Source organism: Mesoplodon bidens (assembly GCF_964165515.1).
Source record: "Mesoplodon bidens genome assembly, chromosome: 13".
NCBI lineage: Eukaryota > Metazoa > Chordata > Mammalia > Artiodactyla > Ziphiidae > Mesoplodon > Mesoplodon bidens.
The window spans coordinates 27,312,222-27,329,235 of NC_138169.1; the positions used below are offsets into that span (position 1 = coordinate 27,312,222).

The 17,014-nt window shown below is 56.8% G+C and overlaps 1 protein-coding gene across 3 annotated transcripts; it reads right to left on the reverse strand.

The window, feature by feature from the left end:
• Positions 1-726: 726 nt before the first annotated feature.
• Positions 727-13,957, reverse strand: GSC2 (goosecoid homeobox 2; the record flags this gene model as incomplete). 3 transcript variants are annotated; one of them, XM_081252958.1, is made up of 3 exons in its annotated part: positions 727-871; positions 1,386-1,639; positions 1,741-1,996. In XM_081252958.1, the coding sequence occupies 3 exons, from the start codon at positions 1,994-1,996 to the stop codon at positions 767-769; spliced, it is 615 nt and encodes a 204-aa protein (XP_081109084.1). In that variant the 3' UTR covers positions 727-766. The 3 variants fall into 3 exon arrangements, with proteins under 3 accessions (XP_081109084.1, XP_081109083.1, XP_081109085.1); XM_081252957.1 differs by lacking the exons at positions 727-871; positions 1,741-1,996 and adding exons at positions 7,349-7,457; positions 12,782-13,957 and having other exon boundaries at positions 935-1,639; XM_081252959.1 differs by lacking the exons at positions 727-871; positions 1,741-1,996 and adding an exon at positions 3,904-3,949 and having other exon boundaries at positions 935-1,639.
• Between the last annotated feature and the right edge of the window lie 3,057 nt (positions 13,958-17,014).

Here is a 17,014-nt window from a genome sequence, read left to right on the forward strand (position 1 = left end):
TGGCACAGGGACAGAGGACTCACTGGGCTGTGACAAGCCTGCCCTCTACTCCCTGGGAAGGAGAGGAGGGGCAGGTCCCGGCTGGGTGTGGAGTGGAGCCACGGAGGACTTTGAGTCTGGACTGCTTTCTCAGAGCTTGTAGTAGCTTGTTTATTTCTCAGTATCCACACAAGACTCACAAGATTGAACAGCGGGAACGGGGCTTCTGGAGATTACCTCACTCAGCCTTCTTATTCCGCGGGTCAGGACGTCCAGGCCCCTGGCACCAGCCCCGGGACGCAGAGACCCCACCCGCCCAGCCTCTGGAGGGGTCTAGGCCAGTCAAGGGGGCTGCGTCCCTGCTGAGGAGATAACTGAGGCCAGCAGGAAGTGGGCGGGGAGGAGGACGCTGGGTGCCACTGTTGACAAGGGGTGGCTCCTGTCCTGGGGTGGCTTGGTGCCTCCTGGGGTGTAGTGGGGGGTTGAGGAAATTGATCTGCTCTGTGCCCCGCACCCCACCCCCGAATCTCCCCGGCCCTCCTGCCCGCTTGCGCTTGGGAGGGAAGGCGCATGGAGCACGGAGCATCAGTGCGCTCTCCTTCCGCGAGGCGGGTGGGGCGGGGACACACGCAGAGGGGCTCCCGCGTTGAGCTCCAGGGCGCAGGCAACTGGGCAGACACCAGGTTAGAGGCTGGCGTCCTCTACCAACTCCTATTAGGGTAGGTCTGTCCTCTCCCTGAGCCGGCCTCAGAGGGTGCCACCGAGCCCAGGAGTAACTCTGCAGCCGTCAGCAGCTCTCCTTCGGGGGCTTCTTGGCTCCCGGCAGGAGCCTCGCGGACGCCGATGTGCGCTTCTGGTGTCGCCACTTGGCACGGCGGTTCTTGAACCAGACCTGAGGAGGAGGGGCGCTCAAGCAGGTCCAGCCCCGGACCCGCGTCCCGCGCGTTTCCCAAGTGGACCGGCCGGGGCTTCGGGACGGACGCGGGCTGCGGGGCCAGCCCCGCGCAGCGGCTGCGCCACCGTCCCTCATCCGCTGCCGATGGGGAACGGGGCTCGGGCCGCGGGACCGGGACCCCTTTCCCACCCGGAGCGTTCTCCCCGCCCGCCCCTTCCCACCCCCGCCTTCGTCCGACGGCGCCCGGGACACCCCTTCAACAGCTTCGCGCTCTTCCGAGTTCCCCAAATTCCGGAACAGAAACGCGCGCCTCATTTGTCTTGGGCCGGGGTGGGGGATTAAAACTAAGGAAAAGAAAACGAGCCCGACCTCTGCTCCAGCCCGCGCCCTGCCTCCCGCGCCATCCCCAGGCGCCGCTTCCAGGGACCCACCCGGCTCCCCTGCTTTCCCGGGGCCTGTGCGCCTCCGCCCACCACGCGGGGCCGGCTCTTCCAAGGCTGCAGGCACCCACCTCCACGCGCTCTTCGCGCAAGCGAATGCGGCCGGCCAGGCGCTCGCGCGTGCCCACGTCGGGGTACTGGTTTTGCACGAAAAGCGCTTCCAGCGCCTGCAGCTGCTCCTCGCTGAATATGGTGCGGTGGCGCCGCGTGCGCCGCTGTGGGCCAGGGCCGCCCGCGCCGGGCGGCTCCCCGGAGCCCTCGGTGGGTGCGGCCAAGGGCAAGGGCGCCGCGGGCCCCAGCCTCAGCGGCCACAGCAGCCGCGTGCCTGCGGGACGAGGGCGCGGTGAGGCGCGGGCCGGGGGCCGGGCTCCGCTCCCCGCCACGCCGCCCCGGGTCCCTCAGCTCCCGCGCCCCGCGCCCACTCACCCAGGCCGGCGGCCGGCTCCGGGGACCCGCGGGGCGCCGCGCGGGGGCCGCAGCAGCAGCAGCAGGCGCAGGGCACGACCTCGGGCGCCCCAGGCTCCCGCGGCTCCGCGGGGCTCTGGCGGCCGGCGGGCGGCGGCGGGCGGGCGACCCGGGCCGAGGGGCTGCTCTCGGGCAGGCCGGAGAGGATGTGCTCGATGGAGAAGGGGCAGGGCCGCCCGGGACCCCTGCGGCCCGCCGCGACCCGCGCCGCCGCCATTCCTCACGCCCGCCGCCGCCGCCGCCGCCGCCGCGGGAATATATCCGTCGGGGGGGCGCGCCATAATCCCCGAGACGGGCGCCGCGTCCACGCGGGTTAATCCCGCCGCGCGGCCAGGAGCGTGCTAATCCCCGGCGGCGGCGGAGGCGGGCGGGAGCGGTCGCAGGAAGCCCTGCGCCGCTAGTCCATGCCCCCGACTCGCAGGGCTGGCAGAGGCGCGCAGGGCCGCCTCCACTGCCCGCCGGCACCCGGTCCAACCCTGCGGCGTGGACGCCTGGACCACGGCAGCTCCTGGGCGCGGGGCCGCCTCCTGGCCCAACTCCTGGGTGCCCTGGTCCTGTAGCCACCGCGGCCAGGGCTGGTTCCTTGTCCCCTTCGGGGACCTACCAGGTGGAGGAGCAAGTCTGGAGAACAGCCCCCCCCCCCAAACTGCACAGTCTCCTGGCCCCCAAACTCCTGAGCCCCAACCTCAAATGGGGCCCAATACCCTCGGCAACCCCGCGGTCCCACCGCACTTCGGCCCAAATTCCCCCGCCCCCTCCACACACATACTTAGGAGCCCGGGTCTCAACCTCGTGGAGGAAACGGGGGTGCGGGTGGGAAACTATCTCTGCTCATCACTAAACCCGCAGCCCCACTGCCCTGAGCCCCCAATTCTTTGCCTTTTCTCCTGGGCCCCATCGGAGGCCCCACTTATGTGCTCTGGGGAAACTTATCATCTGCTTTCCGGTACTTCCCAGAATCCACCCCAAACCATTACCACCCCCTCCCCACCCTCATCACAGCCATTCTTCTCAGGAGCTGACTCCTCCTGTGCCCACACCCCCACTCCTCAGCTCCATCCACACCATCCCTCCGGGTCATTCTGCCCAACTCTGTCGGTGGCCTGCACTTTGCCAAGCTCCAGGAAGACCATTTCATCCTCATCTAAGCAGTGTCAGACAGCTGGCCAGGACTTCTGCTGAAGGCCTTCTCTGGACCTCTGAAAAGTTACTGTGTGGCTCACAGGACAGAGCAGCAGACGGCCTGGCTTCTGCCCCAGCTGTCACTTCCTGGCTGTGGGATAGGTTCCTTCACCACCACCACCACCCTGCCGTGCCTCAGTTTCCCAATCTATAAACTGGCATAATAATAGCGACCTAACTCTCAGGTGCTTGGAGGGCTCAACCAGTTACTGTGTGCGAGGTTAGAACCCCGCTGGGCAGGGGCCTCCATGAATGGCAGGTACCATTAGGGGGGCAACACACGGTCTCATGCTTCTCCTCCCACCTCACACACCTTTCAAGCTCCCTTGCTGACTCCACTCTGGTGTCAGTGAGGACTCTGGACTTCAACTGACAGAACCTGCTGACTCAACTGTCATAAGAGTCCTGACACCAGCTGCCCAGGATCTGTTAATCTGGAAGCTCTGTGAGGGAGCCACCACATCTGTGAGTGGGCCACCTCATGGTCACAAGATGGCTGCCACTGCCCCAGAGCTCCCATCTCTTCCCACGTGTCCCTTTGGGTGACCCTGGAAACCTCGCCCAGCTAACTTCCCTCGCAGAACCATGTGCTCACCATTAGATCAGAGAGGAACCTGGGGGTCAGCTACCCATCGAAGTCAGTTCCTCAAGGATGGGGGCTACAGGGTCAGTGGTCATAAAGGCTGGGCCCTGGTTGTTCCTTTATCCCTCCCCATTTCTGAAGCTTCAGACACCACCTCTGTGCCAAGGACTCCCCAGTTGATACCTCCAGCCTGACTTCTCCCTCTGCTCCAGGCTCTCATCTCCCTAAGTACCTGCTCCATGTCCCATTTCAGCCACCAATGAACATCTCCCAGTCACCATGCCTGGGGCAGACTCAAGATCTCAAAATCCATCCCTTGCTTGGTATTCCCCACCTTGATAAATGGGTCGCCTACCCACCTATCCACCTTGGTAGATGCACCATCTCTCCACCTGTCCACCTCTGCATACACCCTATGTCTCCACCAGTCCACCTTGATAAGCGGCCCACCGTGATGCATTTCAAAGATGTCAGCAAATACTTTGACACTCCTCCCTCCAGGAGGTGAAATCTAATCCCCTCTCCTTGAACGTGGGCTGGCTTAGTGACTCGCTTCTAACCACTAGGAGGCAGCAGAAGTGACACTGTGATTTCTGAGGCCAGGTCCTACAGCTGGGTGACAGAGCTTCTCTCTCTCATCTTGGGATGCTTGTTCTCCGAGCTCAGCCACCACGCTGAGAGGAGGCGCCTGCAGCCACAAGGAGAGGACAGGCAGAGCAGTTCCCGCCAGCAGCTCCAGCTGAAGTACCAGCCAACAGCCAGTATGGAGCACCGCCAAGGGGTGAGTCAGCCTTCCGGTGGCTTCTGTCCCGGCCACCATCTACTGCAATCGCAGGAGAGGGAAAGTGAGAACGGTGAAAGGCAACAGTAGGAGGTGACTGTGGTGTCCTCAGCACTGAGTGTGAGGTGGCTATCATGGGCTCTAGGTAACCAGACGGGTCCTGGTACTGGAATGCAATGCTGCAGATACAAACCCTAAACCATGGGCACTGGCTTTGTGACCAGGCAGCCGGGGGCGGGGGGAGTGGGAAGGACCCTGCTGAGACTGACGGTGGGTCTTAGGGAAGGTGAGGAGAATGTACTGGAAGATGGAGGGAAGGAGACCCTTGTTGTGGAGTGGCAAGAAGTTTAGCAACATTGTCACCTGTCATAGAACAGGAAATAGGAAATGTACCTGGTGAGGCAGATGATGTAGCTATGGAGATGCCCAGTGGGGCTGTTGAAGGAGCTGCCTGGCTTCCTCTAGGCTCCCTACAGAGGAAGGAGAAAGAGATGTTCAAAACAAAGCAGCCAGAGTTAGATTTACACCTACCGCATGTATCAGCAATTCCATCCCTGGGATTCACCCTGGAGAAATGAAAACTTGTGCTCACACAAGACGCTGCCCATGAATGTTTAGAGCAGCTCTAGTCATTATCGACAAAGCTTGGAAACAACTCAGACGCTCATCAGCTGGTGAATGGATGAACACGCCGGGGTCCGGGGTCCACACACACCAGGGAGGAGCCCAGAGTGACAGCGACACGTGCAACAACACGGATGGACCTCACACACATCGTATTTAGTAAAGAACAACTTTCAAAAGGCTACATACTGTATGACTGCATGTACTGGACACTTTGAAAAAGGCAACATTGGAGTGATGGCGATGTAATCAGTGTTTGTGGTGGGGGAGCACCCGAGGGAGTGGGGGTGGGTGCTGAGGGGAGGCTGGTTCCACTCTAGCCCAGGGGGTCTGGGGCCCCCTTGAGTGAGGTCGGGGTGCACAGCCTTCTTGGCCAAGGCAGCTCCCACCAGTGATGCTCCAGGAAAGGGGGAGCTGCAAGTCACCAGCTCACACCGCTAGGGCACTTCCTGCAGCCCTGCCACCCTCAGCCCACCCACTCTCACGTTAAGTGCACTGAAGTCAACTTCCCCAGGATTCTGGTTGGGCATATTTTCTGGATGTAAGTGAGAGAGGAAAGCTAGTGGGACAGGCTGCGGCTGCCATGGTCCCAAGGCTGTAACCTGGCGCCATCCCCCTCTCTTTATCAGATATATAATGTACAAATATTTTCTCCGATTCTGTAGGTGGTTTCTCCCTTTCTTGATGGTGTCTTTTGAAGCATAAGATTTTAAGATTTTGAATAAGTTGTTTTCTTTGGTTGCTTATACTTCTGGTGTCATTTCTAAGAAGACATTGCCAAATCCAAGATCATGAAGATTAACCCTGATGTTTTACAGTTTTATAAACTATGTTTTCTAGTTTTAGCTCTTACATTGATCCATTTTGAGTTAATTTTTGTGTATGATGTTAGGTGAGGATCCAATGTCATTCTTTTACATTTGGATATCCAGTTGTCCCAGTCCCATCTGTTGAAAAGATTATTCTTTCCCTCCTTGAATTGTTCCCCACCCCCCAGTTGCAAATCAATTGACCATAAATGTGAGGACTTACTCCTGGATTCTGAATTCTGCTCCATCGATCTATACATTTATCCTTACTGTCTTGATTACTGTAGCTTTGCAGTCAGTTTTGAGATTGGGAAGTGTGAGCTCTTCAACTTTGTTCTTTTTTTCAACATTGATTTGGCTATTCTGTTTCCCACAAACTTTCAAGTGAATTTTAGGACCAGCTTATCAGTTTATTCGAAGAGACCAGCTGGAATTTTGATAGAGATTACATTGCATCTGTAGATCCATTTGGGGAGTCCTGCCATGTTAACAACATTAACTCTTCCAATCCATGAACATAGGATGTCTTCCATTTATTGAGATCATCTATAACTTCTTTCAGTAATGTTTGTAATTTTCAGAGTATACATTTTTTACTTCTTTAATTTATTCTTCAGTATTTTGTTCTTTTTGATACTATTATAAATGGAATGATTTTCTTAATTTCATTTTCAGATTGCTCACTGCAAGTGTATAGAAATACAATTGATTTTGTACATCGATCTTGTCTCTTGCAACCTGCTGGATTTGTTTATTAATTCTAATAGTTTTTTGTGGATTCTAAAGGTTTTCTATATACAGGGTAATGTCATTTGTGAACAGAGATCTTTACTTTTTCCTTTACAACATTGGTGCCTTCTGCTTCATTTTCCTGTCTAAGTTCCCTGGCTAGAACCTCCAATAAATCACCGAACAGCAGTGGTGAGAGTGGGCACTCTCATGTTGTTCCTGCTCTTAGAGGGAAAGGATTCAGTCTTCATCATAATGTATCATGTTAGCTGTGGATTTTTTTTATAGATGCCCTTTATCAGGTGGAGGAAGTTCCCTGCTATTTCAAGTTTGTTGAGTGTTTTATCACAAAGAAGTGTTGTACAATCCATCTGTTTTTTTCAGGAGCTAGACTAATGAACTAAATCATGGGTTTGTTAGAGACCATCACCTGCATTCTTTAAGTCTTTAGCCATGACATTCGACTCTGCTATTCTTCCTAAGAGGAAGCATTTTTTTCATCTTGGTAGGGGGCAGTTCAGGAGCTCTCACTTACAAAATAGGTCTTACTCTAAAGATCAGAAACCACTGCGGAAGTTCTGCCAAATGTTACATATGTCTATTCCAATTATGCATTCAGAAACTGGAGAATAGCCAGTGGGTAGGTTAGGAGCCCCCCGGGGTCCCCTGTGATATGGAGTTGGGTCAGTACTCCATTTATCACCTGCCCTCTCTATATTCCCAATCCAACGGAGAGGCCATGATGGCACATTGGGTCCCAGGGACCAGTGTTAACATGGAGCCTGTATCCAACGGCTCTGAGATGGCCTGGGTTCTCCTCTTCTCCAGCATAAAATTACCCGAGGAAAGGGACATACGTACCTTTGCAGAGGATTAGGGGCATCAAGCCTACAAACACTCTCCACAGTGTTGCCGGATCCTTCCTCACGGGAGGAGACTTCAGCAGATGAGGTCTGGGTCTGAGAACTGGCTGGAAATTGAGCAAAGGATTGTGACACTCCTTTGGGTCTGGTGATTTCAGTCTTTTGCTCTTCTATTATTTTACTTTTTAATGTGATAAAAAATACATAGCATAGAATTTACCGTTTTAACCATGCTTAAGTGTACATTCACAATGTTGTAAATCATCATTATCATTTCAAGAACTTTCCCATCATCCCAAACAGAAACTCTGTACCCATTAAATGCTAGGTCCTCATTTCCTCCTACCCTCAGCCCCTGACAACCAGGGGTTATGGCTGAGTACCATTGCATGTATACATCACTTTTTTTTTTTTTTTTTTTTTTTTGCGGTACGCGGGCCTCTCACTGTTGTGGCCTCTCCCGCTGCGGAGCACAGGCTCCGGATGCGCAGGCCCAGCGGCCATGGCTCACGGGCCCAGCCGCTCCACGGCATGTGGGATCTTCCCGGACCGGGGCACGAACCCGCGTCCCCTGCATCAGCAGGCGGACTCTCAATCACTGTGCCACCAGGGAAGCCCTACATCACATTTTAAAATCCACTCATCCATCAGTGGACATTTGGGTTGTTCCTACCTTCTGACTATTGTGCATAGTGCTGCTGTGAACATGGGTGTACAAGTATCTACTCGAGTCCCTGCTTTCACTTATTTAGGGTAGATACTTAGGAATGGAATTGCTGGATCGCATGATAATTGTATGTTTTACTTTTGAGAACTGCCAAACTGTTTTCCATTGCAGCAGTACCATCTTACATTCCCACCAGCAAAGCACAAGAATTCCAATCTCTCCACATTTCACCACCATTTGTTATTTTCCCTTTTTTTATTTTTTATTTTATTTTATTTTTTTTTAAGTTAATTAATTAATTAATTTTTGGCTGTGTTGGGTCTTCGTTTCAGTGGGAGGGCTTTCTCTAGTTGTGGGAAGCAGGGGCCACTCCTCATCGCGGTGCGCAGGCCCCTCACTATCGCGGCCTCTCTTGTTGCGGAGCACAGGCTCCAGGCGCGCAGGCTCAGTAGTTGTGGCTCACGGACCTCTTTGCTCCGCAGCATGTGGGATCCTCCCAGACCAGGGCTCGAACCCGTGTCCCCTGCATTAGCAGGCAGACTCTCAACCACTGCGCCACCAGGGAAGCCCTTCCCTTTTTTTTTTTTTAAAAAAAGTGTAGTCATCCTAATGGATGTGAAGTGGTAGCTTATGTTTTTGTTTTGTTTTGGTATTTTGGCAGCACGTGGGATGGTTCCCCAACCAGGGATCAAACCCAGGCCTCCGCAGTGAAAACGCTGAATCCTAACCACTAGGCCACTAGGGAACTTCCCAGTAGCTTGTGGTTTTGATTTACATTTCCCTAGTGACTATTTATGTTGAGCATCTTTTCATGTGCCTATTGGCCCTTTGTAGAACATATTTTTTTGGGGGAAATACAATCCAACCCTGCTGATTTCATGTATTAATTTATAGACCTCAATTTGATTTTGTATATACTTTAAGGCTTTCTATGTAAACGATGATATCACATGAACATATTATCTGCTAGTGTTACTTCTCCATCTTCAATCTTTATGGCTTTCATTCCTTTCTTCCTTTCTTTCTTTTGGCACAGCATGGCTTGCAGGATCTTAGTTCCCCAACCAGGGATTGAACCTGGGCCCCGGCAGTGAAAGTGCTGAGTCCTAAGCACTGGACCGCCAGGGAACTTCCAGGCTTTCATTTCTTTTTCTTGTGTTATTGAAATGTCTAGACCTCCAGTAGATCGTTGAATAAAAATTGAGAAATCAAACATCTTTGCCTTGCTTCCAGTCTTAGAGAGAAACAACTCAGTCTTTAAGCACTAAGTATGATGATAGATGTAGGTCTTTCATAGATGCAGCAAAGGTTATATTTTTCATAGATGAAGGAAAACCCATCCCCTTGATTTTCCCAGTTTCTCAAGGCTCATAGCCTGTTCCTCCATCTTCAAAGACGGCAACAGTGGGTCAAGCCTTTCTGACCATTGTATCATTCTGACCTCTTCTCCCCCCTCTTCCACTTTTAAGGACCCTAATGATTACATTGGACCCACCAGAAATAATCGCCTTATCTCAAGATGATAAACTTAATCACAATTGCAAAGTCTCTTTTGCTATGTAAGGTAACATATTCACAGATTCTGGGGCTCAGGATGTAGACATCTTCGAGGGGACCATTATTATGCCTAGCACAGTTCGATCCCTGGTCGGGGAACTAAGATCCCACATGCCACGCAGCATGGTCAAAACAAACAAACAAAAACTAAAAAAAACCAAAAAACAAAAACACGGTATCTAGTAATTTAGATAAGCCTCAAAAGATATTTTAAATGAGTGAGCAGAGTTACACTTCTCTTAATGGTAGAGTCACTTGCTTTGGACTAATCCTCCTATGGATAACAATGATAAACTCTGAACAATATATTTTTTAAAAAACTGAAAACACTGTATATGAACAGGTAGAAACTAGAAGGAGAGTCAACACATGTACCAACACTTAGGACTTCAACATCTCTTTTTGGGGGGACACAACAGAAGCATAGGGGGACTAACCATCCCAGTTGCACAGTGAGAGTCCTGCTTCCTGGGAAACTGATGAATAGGGTGACATGGGTGAGGGGTGGAGTGTTAAGCGACAAGGCATCTGGGTCCGTGGAACCCCCCCCAGGGAAGCACTGGGGCAGACACAGGCTGCTTCAGTATTCAACTATCTCGAGGAAGCAGGGACCAGCCTTTTAGTCCCTATGCCGGTCAGCCCTTGTCTGCTGTGTAGGTGGCTCCATCCAACATTCCAAGGTGAAGGCAGCTGTGCACCATTGGTCGCCAACACTCAGAGGAGCAGGATGGGTGAGCTGACCACTGAAGGGGTCCACGACACCATCCGCTGGTCCACACCCACCCGCTGGTCCTCCTTGGTAAACGGCCTGCCTTTCCACCTCACCACCTAGGTAAACAACACCTAGACCTCTGTTCACCTTGGTAAATGCACACCTGTCCACCCAGGTAAGTGGCCCACCCACCCATGTGCCTCCATGACACCCACCTGCCCTCAGAGCTGCCCAAGCCTCAAAGTGCATGCAGTGCTGGACAATCCCCTACTGCCACCCCCAAATCTCACCAGTTCTGCCACCCCCTCAGTGCCAATGCAGATGCCGGCCACCTGGGCCCCCACAATGGCCTTTCTACATACTCCCGGCTACTCTCCTGGCCTGAGACCCTCCCCAAAGTGAGCCTGCTGTGGTGGCTCAGGTGCGCTCTGCATACAGATCCAATCACGGCACTCCCCTGCTCCAAACGCTCAGGATAAGAGGATCAGCCGTCTCATCTCCGTGCTCCCCCAGCCCCTGGACCCTGACACCTCTGTCCACCTGCCCCAGCTGGCCTCTGCCTCCTTCCCCCAGCTGCCCAGGCTCTGGGTCAGCTCCACCACTGCGCCCAGCTCGCAGCCAGCCCGGTGCTCTCAGCTCCATCCTGGGGTTCAGCGTGGCTTCTGCAGAGGGGCCTTCCCTGTGCACCCCACCTGCCCGCCGCCAGGGGTCTCAGGCCCCCTCCCCCTGCACACGCTCCCTCCACAATCCCAGTCGCTCCCGGCTGCCCTCCTTTCTGTTTCCCGGACTAAAGAACAGACCCAGCTGCTTCCAGGACTGGTCAAAGCTGGTCAGTGCCAAGAGACAGGGGCAGATGGGGGGCAGGGGCTCCGGGGGGTGAGGAGGGGCCAGAGGAGAGTCAGGGGCCAAGGGAATGGATCTGCAGGTAAGTCCTGAGGAACCACGGGCTTTGGACAGTCAGACGCCGGAACGCAAGGTAGGCCCAGCAAGGTCCAGGGCCGGTTTGGGGGTTAGGTCCCAGCAAGTGCGGAGGTGAGGCCAGAGGGGAGGCGGGGAGCTTGGTCCCTCGGCAGCCAGGGTGGGGGCGGGGAGGGGTCCTGGGCGCAGCTCGGGGCTGGGGAAGGCGGACTCGGGATGGAGGTGGGAAGCGGCCCCCACCCTCCCTCTCCCCGCAGCGCCCACCCGGGCCCCCTTTCCTGCCCCCTCCCCGGCGGGAAAGGCGAGGCCATCAGGATTCCCCTGATTGCTTTCTTTCATGCCGGTGCCTTTCTCAGCAGCAAACGCCAGCTAATGCCTCCTTTATCACGGAATTAGGGGATTTAGGGCCCACAGCACAAAGAGGCCCTCGATAGCAGCCGTAATCAAGGGCCAATCGGCCGATCTCGAGCGGGCCCGGGAAGAAAGCGAGCGCGGGGATTAGCGCGGCGGGGCCGAGATAGCATCGCGCGGCCGCGGGCTGAGGCCGCCGGGGAGGGCCGGCCGCGCCGCGGAGAAAGGCCGGCTTAGCCACTCGGCGCCGGGGATTCTGAAACCATTAGCGGGGATTAGCACGAGGGTTAATCTGCTTTGGCCACTCAATTGTCAGCGGGACGCGCGCGCGGGGGACCCCTCGGTGGACCGACCGCGGTACCTCTGCAGTCCAAGCCCCGGGCTGGTCTCGGTTTCCCCAGCGGTGACTGGGCCAAGCCCGGTCCCGAGAACCAGAGGAAGGGATGAACCCTTCGGTCCATCAGGCCAACGGGTTACGCGTGCACCTGGCCCAGCAGGTGTGAGTGGAGCCTGGGTCTTGGCTGCAGCCTCCACCTCTGCCAGCCTCTGCGGGAGGTCCGGGCACAACCCCTGCCTGTCCTCAGGGACCCCTTCCCTTCTCCTGGTCGGCTCCTCCCCCATCCTGTTCCCCTCCGCACTCCACGTCTGGCTCCGTTCACCCCTTGTGGACTTGGTGCCGGCCTCCCCACTGAGCTCGGGTTCCAAAGCAAGGCACACACCCCTCCCCATCCCACAAGGCCAGGAGGCAGGTCGCAGACCAAGGGGATGCTGTTCGAGGCCAGAGAGGAGCCACTGCTTGCAGACCCTCCACCTCTCCCTTGGAATCCCATCCCAGGGTGTGGACCCCTGAGCTGGCTGACGTGATGCCACCTGCGGCCTCCCCAACCGCTTATCTTCAGCTCCCTCATTAGGTGGAACAGGGTGAAGACTGTGCAGACCTGGGCCTCCATAGATCCCAGAGAGGTCCTCTGTCTCTGCCTGGGTTTTCCCATCCGAGAAGTGGGGCTGACTGAGAGTAGGAAAGGTCCTGGCAGGAGGCCCACTGACCAGAGGTGCCACCTGTGTTTACTGCTGCCTTCTGGAGGGACATGCCCCAGGCCCCACTTCTTCTCCTGGGTTGGTAATGACAGGCTCCGGGAGTGGGGGACTTAGAGGGGTGTGCCTGCACCATATGGTTGCCCTGGCCTTCTCTTCCATGGGGATGTGCCATGGTCACCGTGCCTTACTTGAGCCCACGGCTGGAAACAGGTGGCTGGGCTGGAGATGGCCAGGCAGGCAGGACTGGGCGGCGCCATCAGTGGAGAGGCTGGTGGACCTCCTGGTCCCATCCCGCGACCCTATCTCCTTTCCCGTGGCTGAGACTGGGGACGTGGAGCAAAAAGCTGCACGGGGAGGAAGACACAGAGGTGAGCCTCAGGCAGGCGCGTCAGGAGCGCCCGTGGCAGCGTCCAGCGTGGGAGTTGGACGTTGGGGAGGGTGGGCGATGGTGGCTGCGCCGGCCAAGCGCTGACTGTTGGAGGCTGCAGACGAGGTCGGGGCACAGGCGATCCGCTCCGAGGACCTGGGTCTGACGGCAGTGAGCAGGAGGGGCCTTCAGATTGCGGGCCGAGCGCATGCGCGGGCCTGCGCCGGCCGGGCGCGCAGTGACGCCATCGGCGCGCGCCGCACGAATTCCGGGTGTGAGCGGCGCCGCTCCCGTCATCCTCGGCTGCTCTCTCTGTGAGGTCAGGCCCCGAGCTCCCTGCCGGCGTCGCGGGTTCCCGCCCCGGCGAGTTCGGTTCCTCCCTCACAAGCGGGTCCGGAAAGCTTCCTGAGTGTCTCCGGATTTCCGAGGCTGGGAACTGAGTCGCCCTGAAGGTCTGCGGCCTTTAGCTGACGGCACGCGGGCACAGCCTCTCCCCGCGCTCCGTCCCCGGTCGCGGATGTTTCTTTATCTCCCCGATCACAGCCCTGGGTCGGGGGGTGTTCTCCCAGGCCGCGAGGATAGTGGGCTGGAGGCGGGGCTCCAGGGTGCGGTCAGCCTGGAGGGCCGCCAGGGGCAGACAGGCCTGTTGGCCCGAGAGCTTGGGCCCTAGACCGCTTTTCAGCGGGGGGGTTGGGCGGCAGGCCACTGCCGGCTGCTGAGCAGGGGCGCTGGGATGCCCCGTCTCTGGAGGTCACTTGGGAGATGACAGTCCTGTGGCCAAGTGGGGCCACCGGGCCAGGCCCAGCCAATGGAGGAATAAGTGGGAGTGGCTGGCCAGGCCGAGGAAACAAAAGTGACAACAGTTGGGGAGTGTCAGGGGTCAGGGCCTAGACCAATCTGAGCAGAGGGGAGGTTACTCTTAGGGATATTCGCCAGATGGGCGTGGGAAGAGGGGAGCTACAAGGCCACACCAGGGGCCACCATGTTTTCCATGGGTCACCCACTCTGTTGGCCTAGGCTACGTTTGTCCACGATCCTAGGTGTTCTCTGTGGTCCTCCCATTGTCCTTTTCGGCTAGTTCTCCGCTGTGCCTGCATCTCTCTCCTTGGCTCTGTTGCCAGATCTTAAGGAGGCAGGAGATCCTCAGACCCCCCCGATTCTGTGCCTTATACAAAGGATCCTGGTCCAGGGAATCTGAGAACACGTAGGAAGTAGAATGTCAGTGAGGAAAATACTCTGGCATCCTCAGCTCAGACTGTGTTTGCTGTGAAGGCTGAGGGCACAACCCGAAAAACAGATTTCTCTTTGTTGGCTAAAAGGAGAGAGACCCATTTGTCAGGAGTGACTCTGTGTGTGTGTACTAAGCTCTGATTGCCATTCATCACCTACACAAGGACATGGAAAAACCAGAGGACGCCTGTGCAATAGTGGGTGAGGAGAGGCCTCAAGGAAGTGGGGGCGGGGGGCCCTGGAGGGCAGCTGCCTGAGGGCCTCTGTGATGGGGCTGGAGGTTGGCCAAGCCCTGTCCCAGGAGTGGCCACCAGCTCACCCTTTGCTCCCTTGGCCTGTGTCTGAGGCCATTGTCCAGGGCACATTTTGTGATGATCCCAGGCTCAAGATGATGCCAGATGATGAAGGCTGCCTGAGGCTGAGTGGCTTCCAGCTGAGCACAGAGGCTCTGGCTGTGGGCAGCATATGGTGACCTGGAGTCTGCATGCTCAGTTCACATCTCTCCTCTGATATGCAGACCCAGTCACCTCCTGGTGTTCTCCCTGGCCCTGGCCTGTGTGTCCAGGTTGGTGGGGGATCACACTGGAAGTTGCTTCTTTCGCCTCCCGACTGCTCAAAGATCTGCCCACGTCATTCTGCCCCTTTGCCCTAATGCTGCAAAGGCAAGTTCCCCTGCCATCGGCCTCCTCCCTACAGCCTTCAAGATCTTGGTTAAATGCAGCTGGGCTCCCTCCAGGCATCTGCCTGCCTCCCTAGCCACTCTCCACCTGCTCACTTCCCTCCAGCCTTGCTGGTCTTCTCTCAGCTCAGAGACCCTGCCCCTCCCTCTCCCCTCCTCCCCTCCACCCCTCCCTCAGGTCTCAGTTCCAGGAACTGAGGCTGCTCCAGCTATGTGTGAACAGTCGGGGCCAGGGTGGGGGGCCAGTGGTCCAGTGGGGCTGGTGGATTCTCCAGGCTCACAGCCCCAGGGGACACAGGCCCAGCTCAACCAACTTTTCTGGCTGGGCTACCTGCTGTCCACCTTGTGCTGTGTGGCACAAGAGAGGGGTCCCTGCCCCTCCTGGGTACAGGTCCCCATGCCCTTCTTTCAGTTGTGTAGCCTGTCCCCTTCCTCCTCGTGAAAGGTGATGGGGACAGGACTCAGGGTGCAGCCAGTGAGCAGACGCCATTCCTAGAGGTCAGAATTCCAGGACACTTAAGTCCCCTCAGGGCCCAGCTCCTGGGCTTTGCCCGCTCTAGAACTACCTGGGACCCTGGGACACTGCCAGCAGTCTCCCATGAGGGTTCACTCTGTGCAAAGCATTGTTCTAAGTGCCTTACAGACATGATATCATTCCAGCCTCATAGTCCACTGGAGTGGGTTCTTGTGTCACCTCATTTCACAGGTTGGGAAATGAAGATTAGGTGGCTTGCCTCAGCCTGTGAACAGGCAAGCTTTGCTGCTGGGCCCTTCCTCCTGCATCTCCTGTGAGCACTGAGGGCACACACACAGCCTGGCCCTTCAAAACCACATTCCCTTGCACCCTCAAGCCCACCCTCGGCCCCCAGATCTGCCCCAGACACCGGGTGCTGTGTGAGGTTGCTGGGGTGGGGAACTCTCTCCCAGAAGGAGCAGCTCCAGGAATGGGACCTGCTTGCTGGGAGTCTCCTGCGGGCAGGTAATTTCCCAGTCTGAGCTAAGCCCTTTGTGTGGCTTTTGCCGTGTAGTCCCTTGGACAGGAAGGTCCTTCGCCCCCTCACAGCCTGGGGCACTGGCTTATCCCATCCTGTTCACACCTCCTCCACCTGGCTTGTGGGTGGTGGTTCCCAGCCAGATCTGGGCCACAGGGGCCCTCCAGTTCAGGGTTCTTTGGCCCCCATGCTGGGCTGGGCTCCCAGCTGGGCCCCGGGATAGGGGGTCTTCAGCAAGAGGGACACCTTCCTGAGGTTGTGCTGTGGGGTGAGGGCTCTAAGTGCCCACCCCTTCCTGCCCCAGGGCTGCTACCTCCCAGACTAAGTGAAGGATTAAGAAAGGACCTCCTGGACTTCCCTGGTGGCGCTGTGGTTAAGAATCCGCCTGCCAATGCAGGAGACATGGGTTCAAGCCCTGGTCCGGGAAGACCCCACATGCCGCAGAGCAACTAAGCCCATGCGCCACAACTACTGAGCCTGCGCTCTAGAGCCCACGAGCCACAAGTACTGAGCCCGCGCTCTAGAGCCCACGAGCCACAAGTACTGAGCCCGCATGCCGCAACTACTGAAGCCTGCGCCCCTAGAGCCTGTGCTCCACGAGAAACCACTGCAATGAGAAGCCCGTGCACTGCAACAAAGAGTAGCCCCACTCCCCCAACTGGAGAAAGCCCACACGCAGCAATGAAGACCCAATGCAGCCAAAAAAAAACCAAAGGATCTCCTGCTCAGAGTCTCAGGGGACCAAAAGTTGGTCACCCCAAAGCAGTGCCCCTCGAGCAGACCATCACAGGGAAACCATGAGGGGGTAAGCTGGGCTGGGCCACAGGCTGCAGGACAGACAAGAGCCCGAGAGCACTGTCTCCAGGCGCAGCCACCAACGTGGGGCAGCTCTCCTCTGCCCACTCAATGTTGCCTGCCAGGTGACCCTGCAGGATCTTGCCTGCAGGCCACAGGCAAGGCCTCGATGGAGGCCAGATGTTCCTTGGCCTGGTGCCAGGCCTCCCAAGGGGCTAACACTGTGGCCACAGCTCGCTTGCCCACCAGCCTGCCTGGCCCCAACAGTGTCCTCGGGTGAGGAGTGGGCCTGCCCTTGGCAGAGGCGTGGCCACCACTGCCCACCCACAGATGGGCTGACACAGGGACAGGAGGCTGC